The 17,285-nt window shown below is 50.2% G+C and overlaps 6 protein-coding genes across 6 annotated transcripts; 5 read left to right on the forward strand and 1 right to left on the reverse strand.

Moving 5' to 3' along the window:
- Positions 1–2,563: 2,563 nt before the first annotated feature.
- LCP9604111_1299 (uncharacterized protein) lies at positions 2,564–7,441 on the forward strand (the record flags this gene model as incomplete). Its single annotated transcript, XM_039076716.1, has 9 exons — positions 2,564–2,641; positions 2,704–2,896; positions 2,953–3,141; positions 3,190–3,382; positions 3,430–3,529; positions 3,580–4,674; positions 4,731–5,072; positions 5,295–6,588; positions 6,843–7,441. The coding sequence occupies 9 exons, from the start codon at positions 2,564–2,566 to the stop codon at positions 7,439–7,441; spliced, it is 4,083 nt and encodes a 1,360-aa protein (XP_038933847.1).
- A 596-nt stretch (positions 7,442–8,037) lies between these two features.
- On the forward strand, positions 8,038–10,562 carry LCP9604111_1300 (uncharacterized protein; the record flags this gene model as incomplete). Its single annotated transcript, XM_039076727.1, has 9 exons — positions 8,038–8,056; positions 8,108–8,316; positions 8,369–9,207; positions 9,263–9,428; positions 9,484–9,652; positions 9,715–9,783; positions 9,836–9,846; positions 9,903–9,937; positions 10,001–10,562. 9 exons carry the CDS (start codon positions 8,038–8,040, stop codon positions 10,560–10,562), a joined length of 2,079 nt encoding a protein of 692 aa, XP_038933848.1.
- A 250-nt stretch (positions 10,563–10,812) lies between these two features.
- On the reverse strand, positions 10,813–13,119 carry LCP9604111_1301 (mRNA-binding ribosome synthesis protein NOC2; the record flags this gene model as incomplete). The annotated part of the gene is made up of 1 exon (XM_039076738.1): positions 10,813–13,119. One exon carries the CDS (start codon positions 13,117–13,119, stop codon positions 10,813–10,815), a length of 2,307 nt encoding a protein of 768 aa, XP_038933849.1.
- A 224-nt stretch (positions 13,120–13,343) lies between these two features.
- LCP9604111_1302 (ESCRT-I subunit protein VPS28) lies at positions 13,344–14,199 on the forward strand (the record flags this gene model as incomplete). The annotated part of the gene is made up of 3 exons (XM_039076749.1): positions 13,344–13,433; positions 13,489–13,725; positions 13,792–14,199. The coding sequence occupies 3 exons, from the start codon at positions 13,344–13,346 to the stop codon at positions 14,197–14,199; spliced, it is 735 nt and encodes a 244-aa protein (XP_038933850.1).
- Positions 14,200–14,678: 479 nt separating this feature from the next.
- On the forward strand, positions 14,679–15,840 carry LCP9604111_1304 (S-adenosylmethionine-dependent methyltransferase; the record flags this gene model as incomplete). The annotated part of the gene is made up of 3 exons (XM_039076761.1): positions 14,679–14,709; positions 14,776–15,033; positions 15,098–15,840. 3 exons carry the CDS (start codon positions 14,679–14,681, stop codon positions 15,838–15,840), a joined length of 1,032 nt encoding a protein of 343 aa, XP_038933852.1.
- Positions 15,841–16,394: 554 nt separating this feature from the next.
- On the forward strand, positions 16,395–17,250 carry LCP9604111_1305 (uncharacterized protein; the record flags this gene model as incomplete). Its single annotated transcript, XM_039076772.1, has 2 exons — positions 16,395–16,592; positions 16,714–17,250. 2 exons carry the CDS (start codon positions 16,395–16,397, stop codon positions 17,248–17,250), a joined length of 735 nt encoding a protein of 244 aa, XP_038933853.1.
- Positions 17,251–17,285: the final 35 nt, after the last annotated feature.

Here is a 17,285-nt window from a genome sequence, read left to right on the forward strand (position 1 = left end):
GTCCGCTTTAGTAAACTATACATTCCTGTTGACTTCATGTTGTTTTGGATCAGCTAGAGATGCGCGAGCATACAGTATTTTTAGGTCCTGAAACTTCGATCTTCAAAGACAAAAACCTACTAGGCTTGTTCAGACTAACGGTGACTATCACAGCTAGCGGCGTTCGGGGCTGAGCCGATTATTTCGAGTGGCACCGGGTGCGCCAAGCGGTGGGCTCACTCTGGAAAATATGTACAGAAAGAATACTTTGTACACTTTGTACACTTTGTACAACACACAATATCCAGAGTACATGACCCCTGACCCATAATAATACTGATGTTGTACGGAGATGTATCCATATGCGCAGATTATGATCCAGGGTGCGCCTTCCATATTCCCATGTATTGACAAGAATCCCTTGTTTCAAACCCAGGATGTACGTACGCTGGCGTCTCGCCGGAACATACACGGCCAATTGAGCCGAGCCCTAAGTGCCGGCTAGACCGGTGTGAGCCAGTCAAAGACGTAAAGTGGGAGTCCGGCCCTCTCCTGCCCCGTTTGAGAATCACAATAAGCTTTCTAGAGTCGGAGCGGGTCGGCCAAAAGGTCCTAAAGGAGATCGAACGGCCATCAAGCTCGGTGATCCGTGCACGTGAGGAGAGGAGCTGTTCCTAATCGGGCTAGCTTGTCCGACTCTATTAAACACTAAATCTCTGCCTGTCGATCCCCGAAGGATGCCCGAGGCCCTGCTCATAAATTATTATCCACGAATTCCGAGGTTGACTCCGTAGAATATTCTTCCATTTCCAAGGTTTCTATCAAGTTGCCTCTTTGGATTGCCCCTGAACCTTAACCAGGCGAAACAACACACCGTGGAATAGCTCGTTATTGCCCCTTTTTGTTTTATCCTACCCAAGAATCAACTTTCCCCTGGGCCTCGACTCTTCGGCAGCCCGCTCTGGTGGTGAACAGAGGTCATCTCGATCTATGGCACTCCGTACTACACACGACATAGGTAGGGCTGTTTCAGATTACCATTGATCCAGCCGCTTAGAGTGACCGCGTGCAAAGAGGCTGAGCTAGTTATGCGCCTCCGTGCCTGAACAGCCACTAGCAGTAGCTTGTTCCTTATTAAAAATAGATATTGAAAATTTTCTGCACTCCGTACGGCATTTCACTAGGGTCGATCATGCCGATACATAAACGGTGATCACTGATTTTTGAGTCAAACTAGTAAGTATTTACAATTTTTGAAGTCTCTGCAGGAACGCCTCTTTGTGCGGATCCTTCATCAAACTGTTTTGAGTCTCGGGCAGTGGATCTAGGCCATTGGCTCGATCTACCTCCACATCCGGCAATTACTCCCTTGCCAACATGATATTTGCCTGACCGTTCATATGATTGATTCTCGTGGCATGGTTCGGGTACACACGTATGCTACCTCCGCTAATGCAATCACGGTCTAGACTATTTCTCTTCCTTCTACCCATTGTCTGGTTGTCTGACGCCTTCTACACCCTGATCTCCCGGCCCTTCAACCCTCAAGACCCTACACTGTGTACCCTGCCAACGGCTCCATTTTCTGGTTGTCTGACGACTCATTCCAGACCCGCTCAGATTTGAAATGAGTCTGAGTTTGTTCGAGACTGTTGAACGATTTGGTGGAGATGCAGAAATTAAGGTCTAGATCTAGTACAGCTTATTGTGGACAATGAGTAGAATTTGGTTGTGTTGCAACTCCGATGCTCGACTGGAGATCTTGATCGATCAGTCTGGACTTTGTTTGTTTGGGTATTGAGAACTTGACCTAGTCTTACCCGGTCTTCTGTGATATGGAGCAGAAATATGAAGCGGAATTGAGCACATTTACGTGTCGTTGTGGACTTATACTTTTCGTGTTACTGGCATTTGGGCGAGATACCGTAGGGTTAGCCCTCGACGATTTAGTTCCCGGCGTCTATTAGACGTACTGCATCCTCTCTATAATTTATATCTAGAAAATTAAGGGCTATGTCTTGTTAGATATTTACAGATTGAAGAGAAAGAAAAATCTCTCCATCGACTTTCATTCAACTCTTTTAGATTTCTTATGTTGTACTGTTGTTCCCCAATATATATTTCTAGTTTCTAGTTTGGTTACCATAACAACGCACAGAATCTAAGGACTATCACCTCCAGTGAGACCTGTAGACATAGGTACATATACGTACGACCTCCTATAATTTAGTGAATAACTCATAGCAAGATACGAGCACAACGATGCAAAGAGCGACGCCAAGGAATATAAATTGCCTTAGGCACCGATTCATTCCTCTTTCGGTCCCCGACCCCATAATGGCTGTCAAGTAGCATCAGATTTGTTCGTATTCGATTCGATGACTCGATAAATGAGAAGTTCAATGTGATCATAGTGGCGCATTTTGATTCTGCAAAGGGGCTTGAGCGTGGATGCCATTGCTACTCCATACATGTAGTTATCTTATATGAACCCCCGCCCGAACTTCGGCAACTACTTCAGATATCCAACACTTGGACCTCGCGAAAACCACTCAAATACCAAGAACTCCAACCTGCTGAAGCTATGACATCGGCCCCGACAATTCTGGCTACGTGCAAGCAGACACGGTTTCATCTGCTAGATGATAATCCTTCGCAGGAGGTATGGGTAGCCACAACAATGATCTAGATGCCCATTAACGTTCAAATATGTTCTGTTGACAGATCGATGTGGAGGGACTTAACATCATAGTCACATCATCTGCACCTGAATCCACGGAAGATGCCTCAAAGCCAAAGACCAAAGGAAAATCAAGGGCCAAGGCTGCGGGGAGAGAGCTCATATCAGACGCGCACCTACGACTCAAGGCAGGCGTTCACTATGGGTTACTAGGTCGCAACGGAACTGGAAAGTCAAGTGAGACAGAGCCCCGCAAGTACTGTCTACAAATCTCAGTATACTGATGATACCAGCGCTGCTCCGGGCAATGGCCGAGAAACTCATTCCTGGCATCCCGCATGCGACTCGCATGGCTATTTTGCAGCAAACAGACCAGCAGGATGACGTTACATTCGGCGAAGACCCTAATCAGGACAAAACTGTTTTGGAAGCCGTTCTCAGCAGCGATGAAAGTAGGAACGAGGCTGTTCGGATGACAGAATGTCAGTATGCCTATTCAATTGGGGGTTGTACTTGACTAACTTGACAAGTTCTGTCGAAAAGTTTTGAGACTGAAGATCCAATGCAGCCCGTGCGGGCGATCCGTAAAATCCGGCACCAGAAAGCAGAAAAGCATCTCTTCCTGGCTCACAAGAACGCAAGCCTGAAAAGCGGTGCTCGAGGTCTACAAGCAAGAAAAGACCTGAAGGCTGCCGAGGGGAAGCTCGAGGCTGCATCGGAGATGTAAGTTGCATTAATTCGCGCTAGAGACTATATCTAACTTCTGCCAGGTTGGCCCAGGATGTAGCCGCTATCGATGCGGAGACAGTCCAGTCGGATACCCAAGCTGCCGTTGAGACACTACAAAATTTACAGTCTCAAATCGAAGACGTAAGTCTTCGTAGGATGACCATTCACCTGCTCCGCTAACATGAAACAAGATGAAACTTGCTGATATGAAGCAACAAGCCCGTCGCGTTCTTCTTGGTCTCGGCTTTAAAGAAGACGGATTCGAGAAGAAAGTCTCTACGCTCTCAGGTGGCTGGCGTATGCGATGTATGCTAGCCAGCGTTCTGGTCCAAGACCCCGACATCATGATCCTAGATGAGCCGACCAACTTCCTCGATCTGCTAGGAGTAGTGTGGCTAGAGAATTACCTGAAACAACTCCGCGACACATCAGAAACAACCATCGTCTTGGTTTCACACGACAGAGATTTCATCAATGCTGTCTGCGAGGAGATTGTCATTCTGCGAGATCAGAAATTGACTTATTTCCGAGGGAACCTGTCTGCATACGAGCAAGATTTCGAGGAACAGAAGCTCTACCTAGGGCGCATGAAGGAGGCCCAAGAACGGCAGGTTGCGCATATGGAAGCTAGTATCCGGGAGAATATGAAAATTGGAAAGAAGACCAATGACGAAAATAAGCTGCGACAAGCTAAGTCACGGCAGAAAAAGGTCGATGACCGGATGGGTCTTCAAGTCAGCGCAAACGGGGGACGTTTCAAGCTGAACCGTGATCTAGTCGGATGGCATCTCCACAATCGGGCTGAGATCGACGTTCCGACAGATGAAAAGGGCGCGACTATGAGCTTGCCCGATGCGACGGAGTTGCGGTTCCCTGGGCCGCTGGTATCGCTTGAGGGTATTGTCTTCCAGTACAAGAAAACCGACCGCGTCATCCTGGATGACGTGAACTTGGTTGTTCACCTGGGTGATCGTGTCGGAATTATGGGTCTCAATGGATCGGGGAAAACAACGCTGCTCCGTATTTTGACGGGACAGGTGTCTCCTTCCAAGGGCAAGGTGTCGACTCACTCCCGGTTGAAAGTGGGCTACTATAGCCAACACTCCGTGGAAGAGCTGCAAGAACGTGGCCGAGGCGAGCCTAGCTTAACTGCGCTGGGCTTGTTGACAATTGAGACTGAAGGATCGCTGAACGAGGGCGCTATCAGAGGTCTACTTTCTTCAATGGGGTTAGCGGGTCGTATTGCATCTGATGTCCCTGTGGCCAAGCTGTCAGGCGGACAACTGGTATGTGAAACAATGTGGAACATTAAAGCAAGCTACTAATAATATCGTCAATTTAGGTCCGCCTTGCATTAGCTCGAATCGTCTGGAGTGCACCACAACTTCTGATTCTTGATGAAATCACCACGCATTTGGATTTCCACACTGTCACTGCATTAGCTACGGCTCTCTCCTCCTTCAATGGCGCCGTGCTACTAATTTCACACGATCGTTTCCTTGTTCGGTCGGTAATTGAGGGCAAGCGAGATACCGAGCATAAGCTTGATGAAGATTTCGAAGGGCTGGAGGAGGAAGAGACCGAAGAAACGCCAAGGCGCCGGTCGGTCTATGTGATTAAACAAGGCAAGATGAACGAACAGAAGAATGGGGTGGAGCAGTTCGAAAAGAGCCTGGTGAAGAGGGTACAGAAGTTGTTAGCGACTATAGATTAGTTAGTTAACTAACTAAATGGCTGATGTCGTGCCTCCATGACCAATTATTCTTCCGCGGGTGAAGATATGATATCATGACTCAGCACGGAGCCCGCCGAGAGGCATGTGCGATAAGAGACATTCCCCTCATTCCTCCGCGGAGTATCTCATTGCATATATATTTGCAACATGCACCATTTTACCCCTTGAAAGAACTTCCTCATGGCTGGCTTGTGCAAGCGGATCTTGTCTTGCCCTAGGGTTGCCCGTCAGTGGGGCATACAGACTCGACTTCAGAGCACTCGCGCCGCATCAAGATCTAACGCCACCGTCGTCCCTGAATTGCCTCCTCCGCATCCCGCAACCGAGGCCTCCAAACCGTCAAAATTCAAGTCCACGAAGCCCTTCTCCGAATTCCTCACCGATACCTTCAATCGGCAACATGACTATCTCCGCATTAGCGTCACGGAACGGTGCAATCTCCGGTGTCTGTATTGCATGCCCGAGGAAGGCATAGACCTCTCGCCCTCTGCGAAACTGCTTACATCCCCGGAGATCCTATACCTATCCTCGCTATTCGTCTCACAAGGCGTGACCAAAATCCGATTGACTGGCGGAGAACCGACGGTCCGCAAGGACATCGTGCCATTGATGCAGGACATTGGCAAGCTGCGACAAAATGGGCTTCGGGAATTGTGTCTAACAACCAACGGAATCTCATTACATCGAAAATTGGACTCGATGGTGGAGGCTGGTTTGACGGGAGTCAATCTCAGCCTTGACACGCTGGATCCATTCCAGTTCCAGATCATGACGAGACGCAAGGGATTCGATGCTGTGATGAAGAGCATCGACCGCATTCTGGAAATGAATAAGGTCGGTGCGGGGATCAAGTTGAAGATCAATTGTGTTGTTATGAGGGGAATGAACGACCGAGAGATCCTTCCGTTCGTGGAGCTGGGCCGCGAGAAGCCGATTGAAGTGCGCTTCATCGAGTATATGCCTTTCGGTGGAAACAAATGGAACCAGGAAAAGATGTTCTCATATCAGGAGATGCTGGCTGTTATCCGAGAGAAGTATCCCACGTTCGAAAAAGTGGCCGACCACAAGAATGACACGAGTAAGACATACCGTGTTCCTGGCTTCGAGGGCCGCGTGGGATTTATCACGAGCATGACACACAACTTCTGTGGTACCTGCAACAGGCTACGTATTACTAGCGACGGAAATCTCAAAGTCTGTCTGTTCGGTAACTCTGAAGTCTCCTTGCGGGATATCATTCGTAAGGAGAATGGTGGGAGCCCGATTGACGTGGATGCAATGAACAACCTGCAGCTGTTGGAAACAGTACAAAACGCAGCGCGCCTTAGCGACGAAGGCGGCTTGGTGAATGAACGAGAACGTGAGATTCTCGACATCATCGGCATGGCAGTGAAACGAAAGAAGGCGAAACACGCCGGCATGGCACAACTTAAGGATATGAAGAACCGTCCTATGATCTTGATTGGTGGGTAGCCTTTTGTTTTTTTTTTCTTGATGATTGGAAACGCTTTACGACTTGTAGATCATCCATATGAACATTTCTTTTGGATCTCATGGCATTGGCGATATTTTGATACCATGTATACATGCAATTGATGTGTTTAGACATTGTTTGAATCATTAAGCTGATAGATGAACTAGATAATAAACCGCCATGGAGGTCAGGGTCTCCCTCTTGGTCTTCCATACCAGTACATATACTTTCGCATCTCCCTACAGCTTCCCAAAGTCGTCTCTACCACCCCGGGCGCTCTAAGCCAGAGACCACAGACTGTACTTCTCGTCCATCTCCCTCTCTACCCACCACCTCAGACACCGACCTCCCTCACCTTACACCATCCAAGACCGTACACATGACACAGATCACCGAAAAGCCCGAAACAAAGCGCGTCGCCACAGCCGCCTGCACCGTCTCCTTCTCAAACGCCCGACCCTGGGAAATCCTCCGCGAAGGCCAAACCACGCACAAAGGCGACGTCTTCAGCGTCGCCCGGATCGCGGGTATCATGGCCGCCAAAAGAACGCCTGATATTGTGCCCCTTTGCCATCCCGGCATTGGTATTACCGGAGTCGAGGTCAGCGTGGAACTCGTTGGGCCTGCGGGGGACAGGGACAGGGATCACGGCGCCATGCATGTCGTGGCGTCGGTCAGCTGCTTCGGTCGCACAGGCGTAGAAATGGAGGCTATGACGGCTACTATGGGTGCGGCTTTGACGGTTTATGATATGCTCAAGGCTGTGGATAAGGGGATGGTCATTGATTCTGTCCGATTGTTGGAGAAACAGGGTGGGAAGAGTGGGCATTGGGTACGGGAATGACTCGTGTAGTTAATTTGAGTAGTTGTAGGTACTTGATTGCTATGTAGTACTCCGTATAGACTCTTTCTTTAATTAAAGTGGATGTTCTATCTCTTCTCCATACTGCAATAGCCCTAATACCCCTTGAGCCTATCTATACCCGCGGATCAGCCCTATGGGCCGTTTAAATTCTCCTGGGCTTCACCGTATTTTCATTTCTATTTTTTCTTTCACAGCCAATGATCTTTATATGATTGGCGATATACAACTGTAGCAATCGTTCCTCCTTTCTGCATTCCTCTATGTGGCCATGGCTCATGGCCCAAGACATTTTCGAGCCCACATCACTCAAATCGGCTTAGCCTTGCAGTCGAGGTTTTGCAATTTTCCTTTTTTCCCTTCAAACATATGAGAATTCTTAAAATTCCTCTGTTTGAGGCTATTCGTCTCAATTTGAGACCTATGGGGTTGTGTGGGTGTAATTGAAAACCCTGCAAAAAAAAATAAACCTCCTTCGTTTCATCATTACATCGACAACGCCTCAGCGGCAACGAGGTCAGCACAAAAACACAGACTGTGCTTTATCAAGCCCTGCCGAATTTTGTCGCCGAATTAGAATGCATGTCTTGGTGACCCGTACGTTCGCCTGGGCTACTGGCGTAAAATTCAACTAACCGCTTTATACAGTTCGCAAGTGGCGGAGGAAAACCGGGAGCGCCATAATGGCAGTGCTCCCGCCCTTGAATTTCTTGACGCTACACTATTCATATTTCATTGCGACATGCATAATCGCCAGTATCATTTTCTATCTGACATCGTCGCCATGGCGTAGCGTTGCCTATGTGGATTCGATTTTCATGTGCGTCAGTGCTATGACGGGTGCTGGATTGAATACGGTATGGACTGAATCTCATGGCTATATCTCGCCGAGGCTAATAACCTGACCAGGTGGATCTGTCGACTCTGAACAGCTTCCAACAAGCAGTTTTGTTCACTATGCTTATCCTGGGCCATGCTATTCTCATCTCCCTCACTGTACTTCTAGTACGTAAGAGGGCGTTCGAGGCGAAGTTCAAGGGTGTCTCCGATGAGCGGGAAAGAGAGCGATCTAGCCGTAACCTCTCGGAAGTTGAACTACAGGCCAGGGACCGAGATCCCGCCCATGCAAGCTCCGGGATTGATCTCCTCGACGAGAGTATCGAAGGACACGGCTGTAAACCACGCCCAAAGACAACCGTGCTGGTCCAAACGACCCCGGGAGAGCCATCATCCCGTAATGAGCAGATATGGGTGGACGACGACCAGATAACCGTCGGCGGCACACCCCGTCATCATCACCACCGAGTCTTCCCCATGGCTGGCATCGGGGCGAGACCGGATCTGCATAACCACCCGCGCGACGCAGCGCCCAATGTGCCCTTGGTCGTGAAGGACTCGGTGTCTGGTCTCAAGGGAATTCTCCGCGGTACACAGAAGTACATAGCCTCCAAGGGACTTGTGTCCCGCAACTCCCAGTTCCACGATCTCACTCCTGCCGAGCGTGAGGAACTAGGCGGTGTCGAGTACAAGGCCGTCTCGTTGCTGTCTGTGGTTGTGTTCCTTTACTTTATCTTGTTTATTGTATTCGGCATGGTCGGTGTCGGTGGCTGGCTGGAAGCCAATGATCCCGCCGTGACGCGCACGAACGGCCTCTCGCCTTTCTGGACGGGTGCTTTCTTTGCTGTTTCTGCTTTCGTGAACAGTGGCATGTCGCTCCTGGACGCGAATATGACTGCTTTGCAGTTGAGGTAGGTGCTCTAGACCGCCCGTGTTTCAATATTCAAACTTGCTGATCTTCTCTAGGGCTTACCCACTTCTCACAATGGGATTTCTGATCCTCGCTGGAAACACCCTTTTCCCATGTTTCCTCCGGTTCATTATCTGGACTATGAGGGTCATGCTTCCGGATCGGCCGATGTGGCAGTCGTGGCGCATAACCCTGGATTTTATCCTGGAGCATCCTCGAAGGGTTAGTCGTTGCATTACTCTAATAGCTTGCAGGATATAGACTTATCATCAAGCAGGTCTATACGAATCTCTTCCCTGCTCGCCATACGTGGTATCTACTCGGCACGATTATCATCCTGAACGGTATCGACTGGGCAGCATTTGAGCTATTGTCCATTGGAAACAAGGACATTGAGACTCTTCCTACCGAGTACCGTGTGTTGGATGGACTGTTCCAAGCCCTAGGTTTGTCAATCAATATCAGCAACAGCGCCATATCTGAACCAGCTAACAACTTATCTCGAAAGCGGTTCGCGCTGGTGGATTCTACGTCGTAACCATTGCCGATCTTCGCCAAGGTCTCTTGGTTCTATATGGTAAGTGCTTCGGTATCCTTAGTCTGTAATATCATGCTAACAAAACCTCTAGTACTCATGATGGTAAGACCTACTAGTATCACACCCATACACCAATCCCAAACTAACATCTCACCCAGTACGTCTCCGCGTACCCAGTAACACTCACAATGCGGTAAGCACCCCCCGAACCCAACCCAACCCACACTAGAGAAACCACAATCTAACACCCACCCAGCAACACAAACGTCTACGAAGAACGCTCGCTAGGAATCTACGCACACGACGAATCCCCAGACTCACCGGCAAACACAAGCCGCAGCAACGTAGTAATGGACCTAATCCGACAGCACCTCGGCCGCCCAGGCCCATCGGAGACATCGCGCGGCTACTTCCTGCACCAGCAGCTGCGCTCCCAGCTCAGCCATGACCTGTGGTGGATCGCGCTGGCGGTGTTCTTCATCGCGATCGCCGAGTCAGACCACTACAACAACCAGCCTGTGGCGTTCTCCACCTTCAATATCATCTTCGAGGTTGTCTCTGCGTACGGCTGTGTCGGTGTGAGTCTTGGGTTCCCCGGGAAGAATTACTCGTTCTGTGGCGCCTGGCATACGATTAGCAAGTTGATTCTTGCTGCTGTGGCTTTGCGTGGGCGGCATCGGGGTTTGCCCGTGGCTATTGACAAGGCTATTATGTTGCCTAGTGAGTCTTTGGCTTGGGCGGAGGAGGAGGATGCTGCTATGCGGAGGGATAGGTCTAGGGCTTGGGCTCAGGAGAATGGGCCTGTTGGGTCTGTTTAGATGGTGATTTTTGATATACCCCCTTTTGTTTGGCCATTTTATTTTTTAGACTGTTTCCACGGTGTGTGGATTTATGAGACCCATGATGATATGACATTTTGAAGATAAATAATTCTTTTGTAGGACTGAGTAGCTACCCATGGTGTATCCTGGTAAACAAAGTAGACATATGCAATAACCGTGTGAAGTAGATGGACATCATCGGGGACATGGACAAGGAGATATACAAATTAACCAAAAATTAGACGATCTACTCGTCCTCCATCTCCAGCTCGTCTTCATCTTCATCTTCACTCTCGATCTCGACTTCCTCCTCGCTTTCCAATTCCTCTTCACCCTCATCCTCGCTGCCATCGTCACTGCCAGCAACACCGCCCATATCCTCATCCTCTGCATCATTCTTCTTCGCCTCCTGTCTCCGCTTCTCTTCCTCGATACGACCTTCTTCGAGGACAGCAGCACGCTCGTCACGCAGCCTACGCTGTGTCTTAACAAACGCACCGACAGGAGTAGTCTCCCAGTCAACATCCTTGAGGAAAGACTCGACGCTAGAGCGGTTGCGGGGAGCATAGGAGACGTTCAGACGGCGCTCCTCGATCCAGCGGGCATTGGCCTCAACCTTCTGCACGAGCAGCAAGATCATCTGGTTGACCTTGGCGTTCTTGTTTCCACCGCTGCGGGCAGAGATCTGCTTCAGCCAGCGCTTGAGGGAGACAATGACGGGCACGGACAGTTCCGGGAACGCAATGTGCTTGGACCACAGGACGAAGAACTCGGAAAGGAGTTCCGTGACCTGCTCACCGATGCCGTCCTGGTAAATGCGCGAGCGCAGGTAGGATTTAGGCGCGCGGATCGCTGTGTTGAAGTCCAGGGGCTTGAGCGTGCTGGACTTGGCGGGCTTGCGCATCTCCGCTGAGGTCAGGACCTCGAGAAGGGAAGCTGAGAGCGGGATATAGGTGCCTGTGGCACGGGAGATGCGGAGCAGGGAGCGCGTCAATTGGAAGCGCAGGGGGAAGTACGTGGCGGTGGGGATGAGGCGCATGGCGCCCAGGGTGATTTGCACGACGGGGTAGATAAGGGGACGCAGAGCGGACTGCTTGCCGATTTGGGCCTCGACAAGGCCATCACAGTGCTGTGAAAGCACACGGGACCAGAAGTCCAGCGAGTGCACGTATTGCCAGTTGTAGATGGTCTTGTAGGACTCCTTGGAGGTGTGGGTGATGCTCTTGCGCAAGTGCATAGCAAGCTGACGGATGAAGGAGAATCCTGCTGTGTATGAGACGTTCTGGTCAATGCCCCAGATTTCGGCTGCGGAGTTCTTCATCAAGTTCACGCCTGCCAGAGTGTGCACCGTTGTGTTGCGGCTGCCCTTGACAACACCCTCGTAGGTGGCCTTGAGCACACTCTCCCTGATACCTGCATCTCCCAGAACCATAAGGCGGCGGAGAATCAAGAAACCTGTGATACGGGTGGCGTCGGCCGTGGACACATCAGACCAAATTCCGACGACAATCTTGACCAGTGTCTTCAGCACCTTGCGGAACTGAAGAAGGTAAGGCAGCATGGGCTCAATTGACGCCAGGGTCAACTTGAGTGTCGATGCATCCGACAAGTTAATCAGAAGCTGATGAACTGAAGCAGTGTGCGATTTGATCAGCGGTGTGAGGGTCTTGAATTTCTTGGAATCCAATGAGACCCTGATCTTGCCAGAAGCGCTCTCTTTGACGGGGAGATGATGGGCCAGGACCTTGGGGATGGTGTTGAGGGCCGTGATAAGAACCTGGTGGTACACGTTCTTGTCGGAGATGGTGTATTTTTGCTCGGGGGCATCGGGGTCATTGACATAGGCGGCCGCACGGAATGCGAGCACAGCCTGGCGCATAGCTCGGATCGAGTTTTGCTCCTCCATCAACTTCTGCCACTTCTTGACCATCTCAATAGTCAAGGTCTCATCCTCGGGCTCCTCTTCTTCCTTCTTCGACTTCTTCTTCTTCTTCTTGGCCGGCTCCTCGTCTTCCGGTTCTTCGCTTTCGCTCAGAGCGTCAACCTCTGAAAGATCGCCTTGGTCACCGAAATCGAGCAGTTCAGAATCGTTTTCCTTAAGATATTTATAGAACTCGGGGTCCTTGTCCTTCAATGACTCCAGCTGGTCTTTGTGCTCGTCATAAGCATCGACACTGTCTGCGTCGTCATTGTCACTCTCGCCCTCGGACGCCTCAGCGTCTGCCTGTGCCTTGTCTTCTGAGCGCTTGCGCTTGCCAATCTTGGGGGTGGTATCCTTCTTGCTCGCCTTCTTTCCCTTCTCTTCGGGAATATCGAAGCCACCAGCGAAGAAATCGTCGACGTTCATTTCGGAAAAGGCATTTTCCTTCTTCAATTCCTCCGGGTTCTTCTCTGCAGCGGCTTCGGCTTCGGCGCGGCGAGCAGCACTTTTTTCCTTGCGCTTGTCGTTCAGTTGGTGTCTCTGCTTGATCTTGGCATGCGCTTTGCGTCGCTCAAGGACATCCGGCAGACGGTTCTGCACGAACTTCTTGGTCGATTTTTTGCCGCCAACCATTTTGAGAGAGTAATGCAGAAAGAGTCTGCAAGTGTAGCTTGGTCGGAAAATGGCTGGTCAAAAAAAAAATTGGGGAGAAAATCGGCGGGTCCACCTTTCAGACCGCCTTTGGCATCGAGCGATAACATCCAGGCAATCTACAAGACAACCTTGGAAGACAACCTTCGATTACGATTGACGATTGACGACTTACGGTTATTGTACATAGCGAGAATTTATCAACAATGTACTCACAGCGCCCACTTTCTTATGCGCCGACCCCCTACAGCTACACACCCAATCCCGCCCGGTCGGCCACAATCAACCTCGATGAAGTATGGGTCCTTGTCTCCGCATTGATAGTTACATTGACTAATGCCACTTTCTTAGGAAGTAAAACTAGCATCCAGTGCAGTCGAGCGCGACTTATACGAATCACTAGCCGAAATATACAGCATCATTGTCACCCTGGATGGACTCGAGAAAGCATACATCAAGGATGTGGTCACCGAGGCAGAATATACCGAGACGTGCACACGGCTACTGAAGCAATACAAATCTAGTATTGGAGATGAGACAGTATCGCGGGAGTTTGTGGATCTGGAAACCTTCAAACGGACCTGGGGGGTGAGTGTTGCTCTCCATTTTACCCCGCAAACTCCGATGCATCTCTGACATATGTGGACAATATAGCTAGAATGCCCACGAGCCACAGAGCGATTGCGCATTGGTCTTCCAGCCACAGTTGAGCAAGCGTCTCACGGTGGACCGACTCCCAGTATGGGTGCAACGGCGACAGGACAGGCTGGCGGTGCCTCGGGTAGTCTTATTCTGGCAGCAACCGAAAACTTCATCACCTTCCTCGATGCATTGAAGCTTAATATGGTATCGAAGGATGCACTGCATCCACTCTTATCGGAGGTGATTCAGTCTGTGAACAAGGTAACAGATACCGATTTCGAAGACCGCGGCAAGATCATTCAGTGGTTGATCGCATTGAACCAAATGCGAGCTACGGAGGAATTGAGCGAGGACCAAGCGCGTGAACTTGCATTTGATATTGAGCAGGCTTATCAGGGCTTCAAGGCTACGTTGAACTGATTGGGGGATCATTGACTTGGTGCTCCGGCAAGGCGTTCCAATGGACGGTAGAAATACCATTTCGTTTTGATGTATTGACATGTTCATCGGTTTTTGCTAGCTAAATATACCCACTCTGGCTTGTTTTTGATTGAGTATCCTTGTATAAGTACAGCGATTTCAGGCATCTACTACTGTGTCTCGAAGAGCATCTAGCTTGAAGACATACGGTGTTCGGACTAACCTACTCTATTTCCCGTCCGATATCAACTGTTTCTCACTCACAGCAGTCTTCATGTCATTCCTGTTCTTCTGTTGATACATTGATGCCTGATAGTTCAGGCGACATTCAACCCGCGGAACGGCAGCGCCGGCCTTTCCTCTTTGGGAATATTTTCTTTTTTCTCCGCCACAATTTCGTCGAGTTCTCCTGGCTGTGAGGTCAATTTGTTGATTTTCATTCCTCTCCGGCAACACCTAGAGAACATACAGTTGTCACCATGATCAGTGCCACAGATGAGCCTCTACATGGTTAGTTCACAATTAGCCCCTCTGGTTCATCTGGTCCACAAAAGATAATGGAACTGATAAGCGCAGTGCTTGACCTCCCGCAAGTCTACGAGAAGCCCTCTGGAACTGATCTCGTGAAGGCTTTGGCTCTGTTGAGCTTGCAGCCACGCACATTTGGCACGACCGCTGATGTCGTCAAAGGCCCTGTAGTCCAGCCTGCAGGAGTGACCCGGTATCTCACATCCATCATCGCCAGTCCATTAGCATGGCTCGACAACGATGAACTCCGAGGGGCAATCTGGGATGCGGCCGCTGCACGACTAAGTGAACGGTCTGGTCGAACCGGTAACCAGGCGATCTATCCAGCTGTGTTATGTTATCCCGCTGACCGTGACTCATTCGTTCCCAGCTATGCCGGCAATGTCTCGAATATTCACCGTGCCCACCTCCTCCGGCGAAGAATACACACTGACCCTCCACGAACCGTCACTAACTGCGGATAACCTCGGTATGAAGACCTGGGTATCTTCGTATCTTCTCTCACGCCGGCTTCACAATCTTGGATCGCCGCCAGCACTTGTCACCTCCTCGGCTACTCCCTCCACATTGAAACCCCAGAAACCTCTGCGGGCACTCGAACTCGGTGCCGGAACGGGCTTGGTCGGGCTTTCCTTTGCTGCCCTGCAAGGCGAGTCTGCAACCGTTCACCTCACCGACTTACCCGAGATTGTCCCCAACCTCGCTCACAACGCTGCCTTGAACGTAGAACTCCTCAACAGAACCGGGGCGACTGTAACCACCGGCTTGCTTGACTGGTCTGTCACACCGTCGCCCCTTCCAATTGCGGAAGAGCAGTTTGATGTGATTCTCGCGGCGGATCCACTGTACTCGCCCAAACATCCTAAATGGTTGGTGGACACCATTAAGCCCTGGCTTAGCCGTGCGCTTGATGCGCGAGTCGTGGTGGAGATGCCGCTACGAGATGCATATTTGCCGCAGGTGAATGAGTTCCGGCAGCGGATGGGCGAGTTGGGCCTGGCTGTGGTTGAGGAGGGCGAGGAGGTCGGTTACGATGACTGGGAGAGTGCGGATGGAGGCGCACTGGCTGTCAACTGCTGGTGGTCGATTTGGGGATGGAGTGAAAAGGTATAGTGGCGGTACTACCAGGTCATATTGGGAATGGTGACCAAACGAAATGACGATAATAGACGATACACGATATATTAGAAATAGGGATTCCTATATACATAGACATTGGTTATTGAGCAATGCAAACCTTGGAAACGAATTTCTCGTTTCACTTTTTAGTAGAATCAACTTGATGAACCAGGAACATTGTTGGTCGTTGGTAAAAGAGGAGCTGATCATCACGTGGCGATGACGTCGGGGGCACATCTCATGTCCAGTGGACTTCTACCTTGATCTATGTTTCTAAGATTCATTAATACCAACAAGAAGAATGGCTTATTTTTATATCCATTCACAGAGAACAGCTATTCTCTATACCCGTATGGTCAGTCAATAGCCTAGCGTCATTCAAATCAAGCAAGTCATGCTAATGCGACAACAGAGCATAGTCCAGGCTCCAGACCAAACTGCTACAACAGCCGCGAATTCCTGAAATCTGATATATCAAGCTGCTATTGATAGCCAGCCAGATCTAACGACGAAAATTGCAATCGCATATACCACCAAACATCTGCGCAATGATTGGACTTCTAGCCCTTACCTCCATCCCAACGGTGACAGGTGTCTCCCTCGCTTCTAGCGAGCAGCGCAAAGCAAACCAGCGCAAAGAAGATGCACGTCGCATGGTGAAGTTCAACATCGTAGCAGAATGCGATGGCGACACAGATGATGACCGCGAATTGAACGGCATGACTGTTGTTGTAAGAGACGAGAAGGTAAGTAAATCCAATGCAAACAGGATTAAAAGTCTACAGGAACCTCACAATCCCTCCGAATAATATTTTAATCAGAGCTCAAATTAAAGACCACATAGACTAACACTTTTACCCTCCACAGGTCTACCTCGCCGACCCAGATTCCTCCAAACGGTCCCCGCCAGCTTTCACAGCCCTGGCCTTCTATATCGAGTACCCAGAACCGGAAGAATTGAAATATCTCAAGCGCGAGCGTGGCCTCGGCCTGCCGACTTACGTTCAGGACAACCCGCCCCTTCTTAACTGGATCTACGCAGATAAGGAAACGCATGAGTTGCGGTACGGGAATCGGTCGCAGAGCGTGGAGCAGCTGGTCGAGCCGTGGGACTGGTGTAAGAATGAGAAGTACATTTTGCTCGAAAAGAAGCAGAATGCTTTCATTGCGGTTGAAGAGGAGGAGGGTCAATGGGCGCTTCATTATGATCGGGATGGCGATGAGCTTGCGCGCGTTCTTGAGGAGCAGGGACTGTTGGATTGTGCTTTTGTGCCTGTCAAATTGGTGAGGAAGGTTGTTGAGGAGAAGCCGCCGCCGCCGCCGCCGCCACCTCCTGCTGCTGCTGCTCAGGCTGCTCAGGCTGCAGCTCCCCAGGTTCAGGGGAATGGTCAGAGCCAGAAGTAGATGGATTGGGAGCTGGACAACCGTTATGATTGAGC

Source organism: Penicillium roqueforti (assembly GCF_015533775.1).
Source record: "Penicillium roqueforti strain LCP96 04111 chromosome Unknown scaffold_01, whole genome shotgun sequence".
Lineage (NCBI taxonomy): Eukaryota > Fungi > Ascomycota > Eurotiomycetes > Eurotiales > Aspergillaceae > Penicillium > Penicillium roqueforti.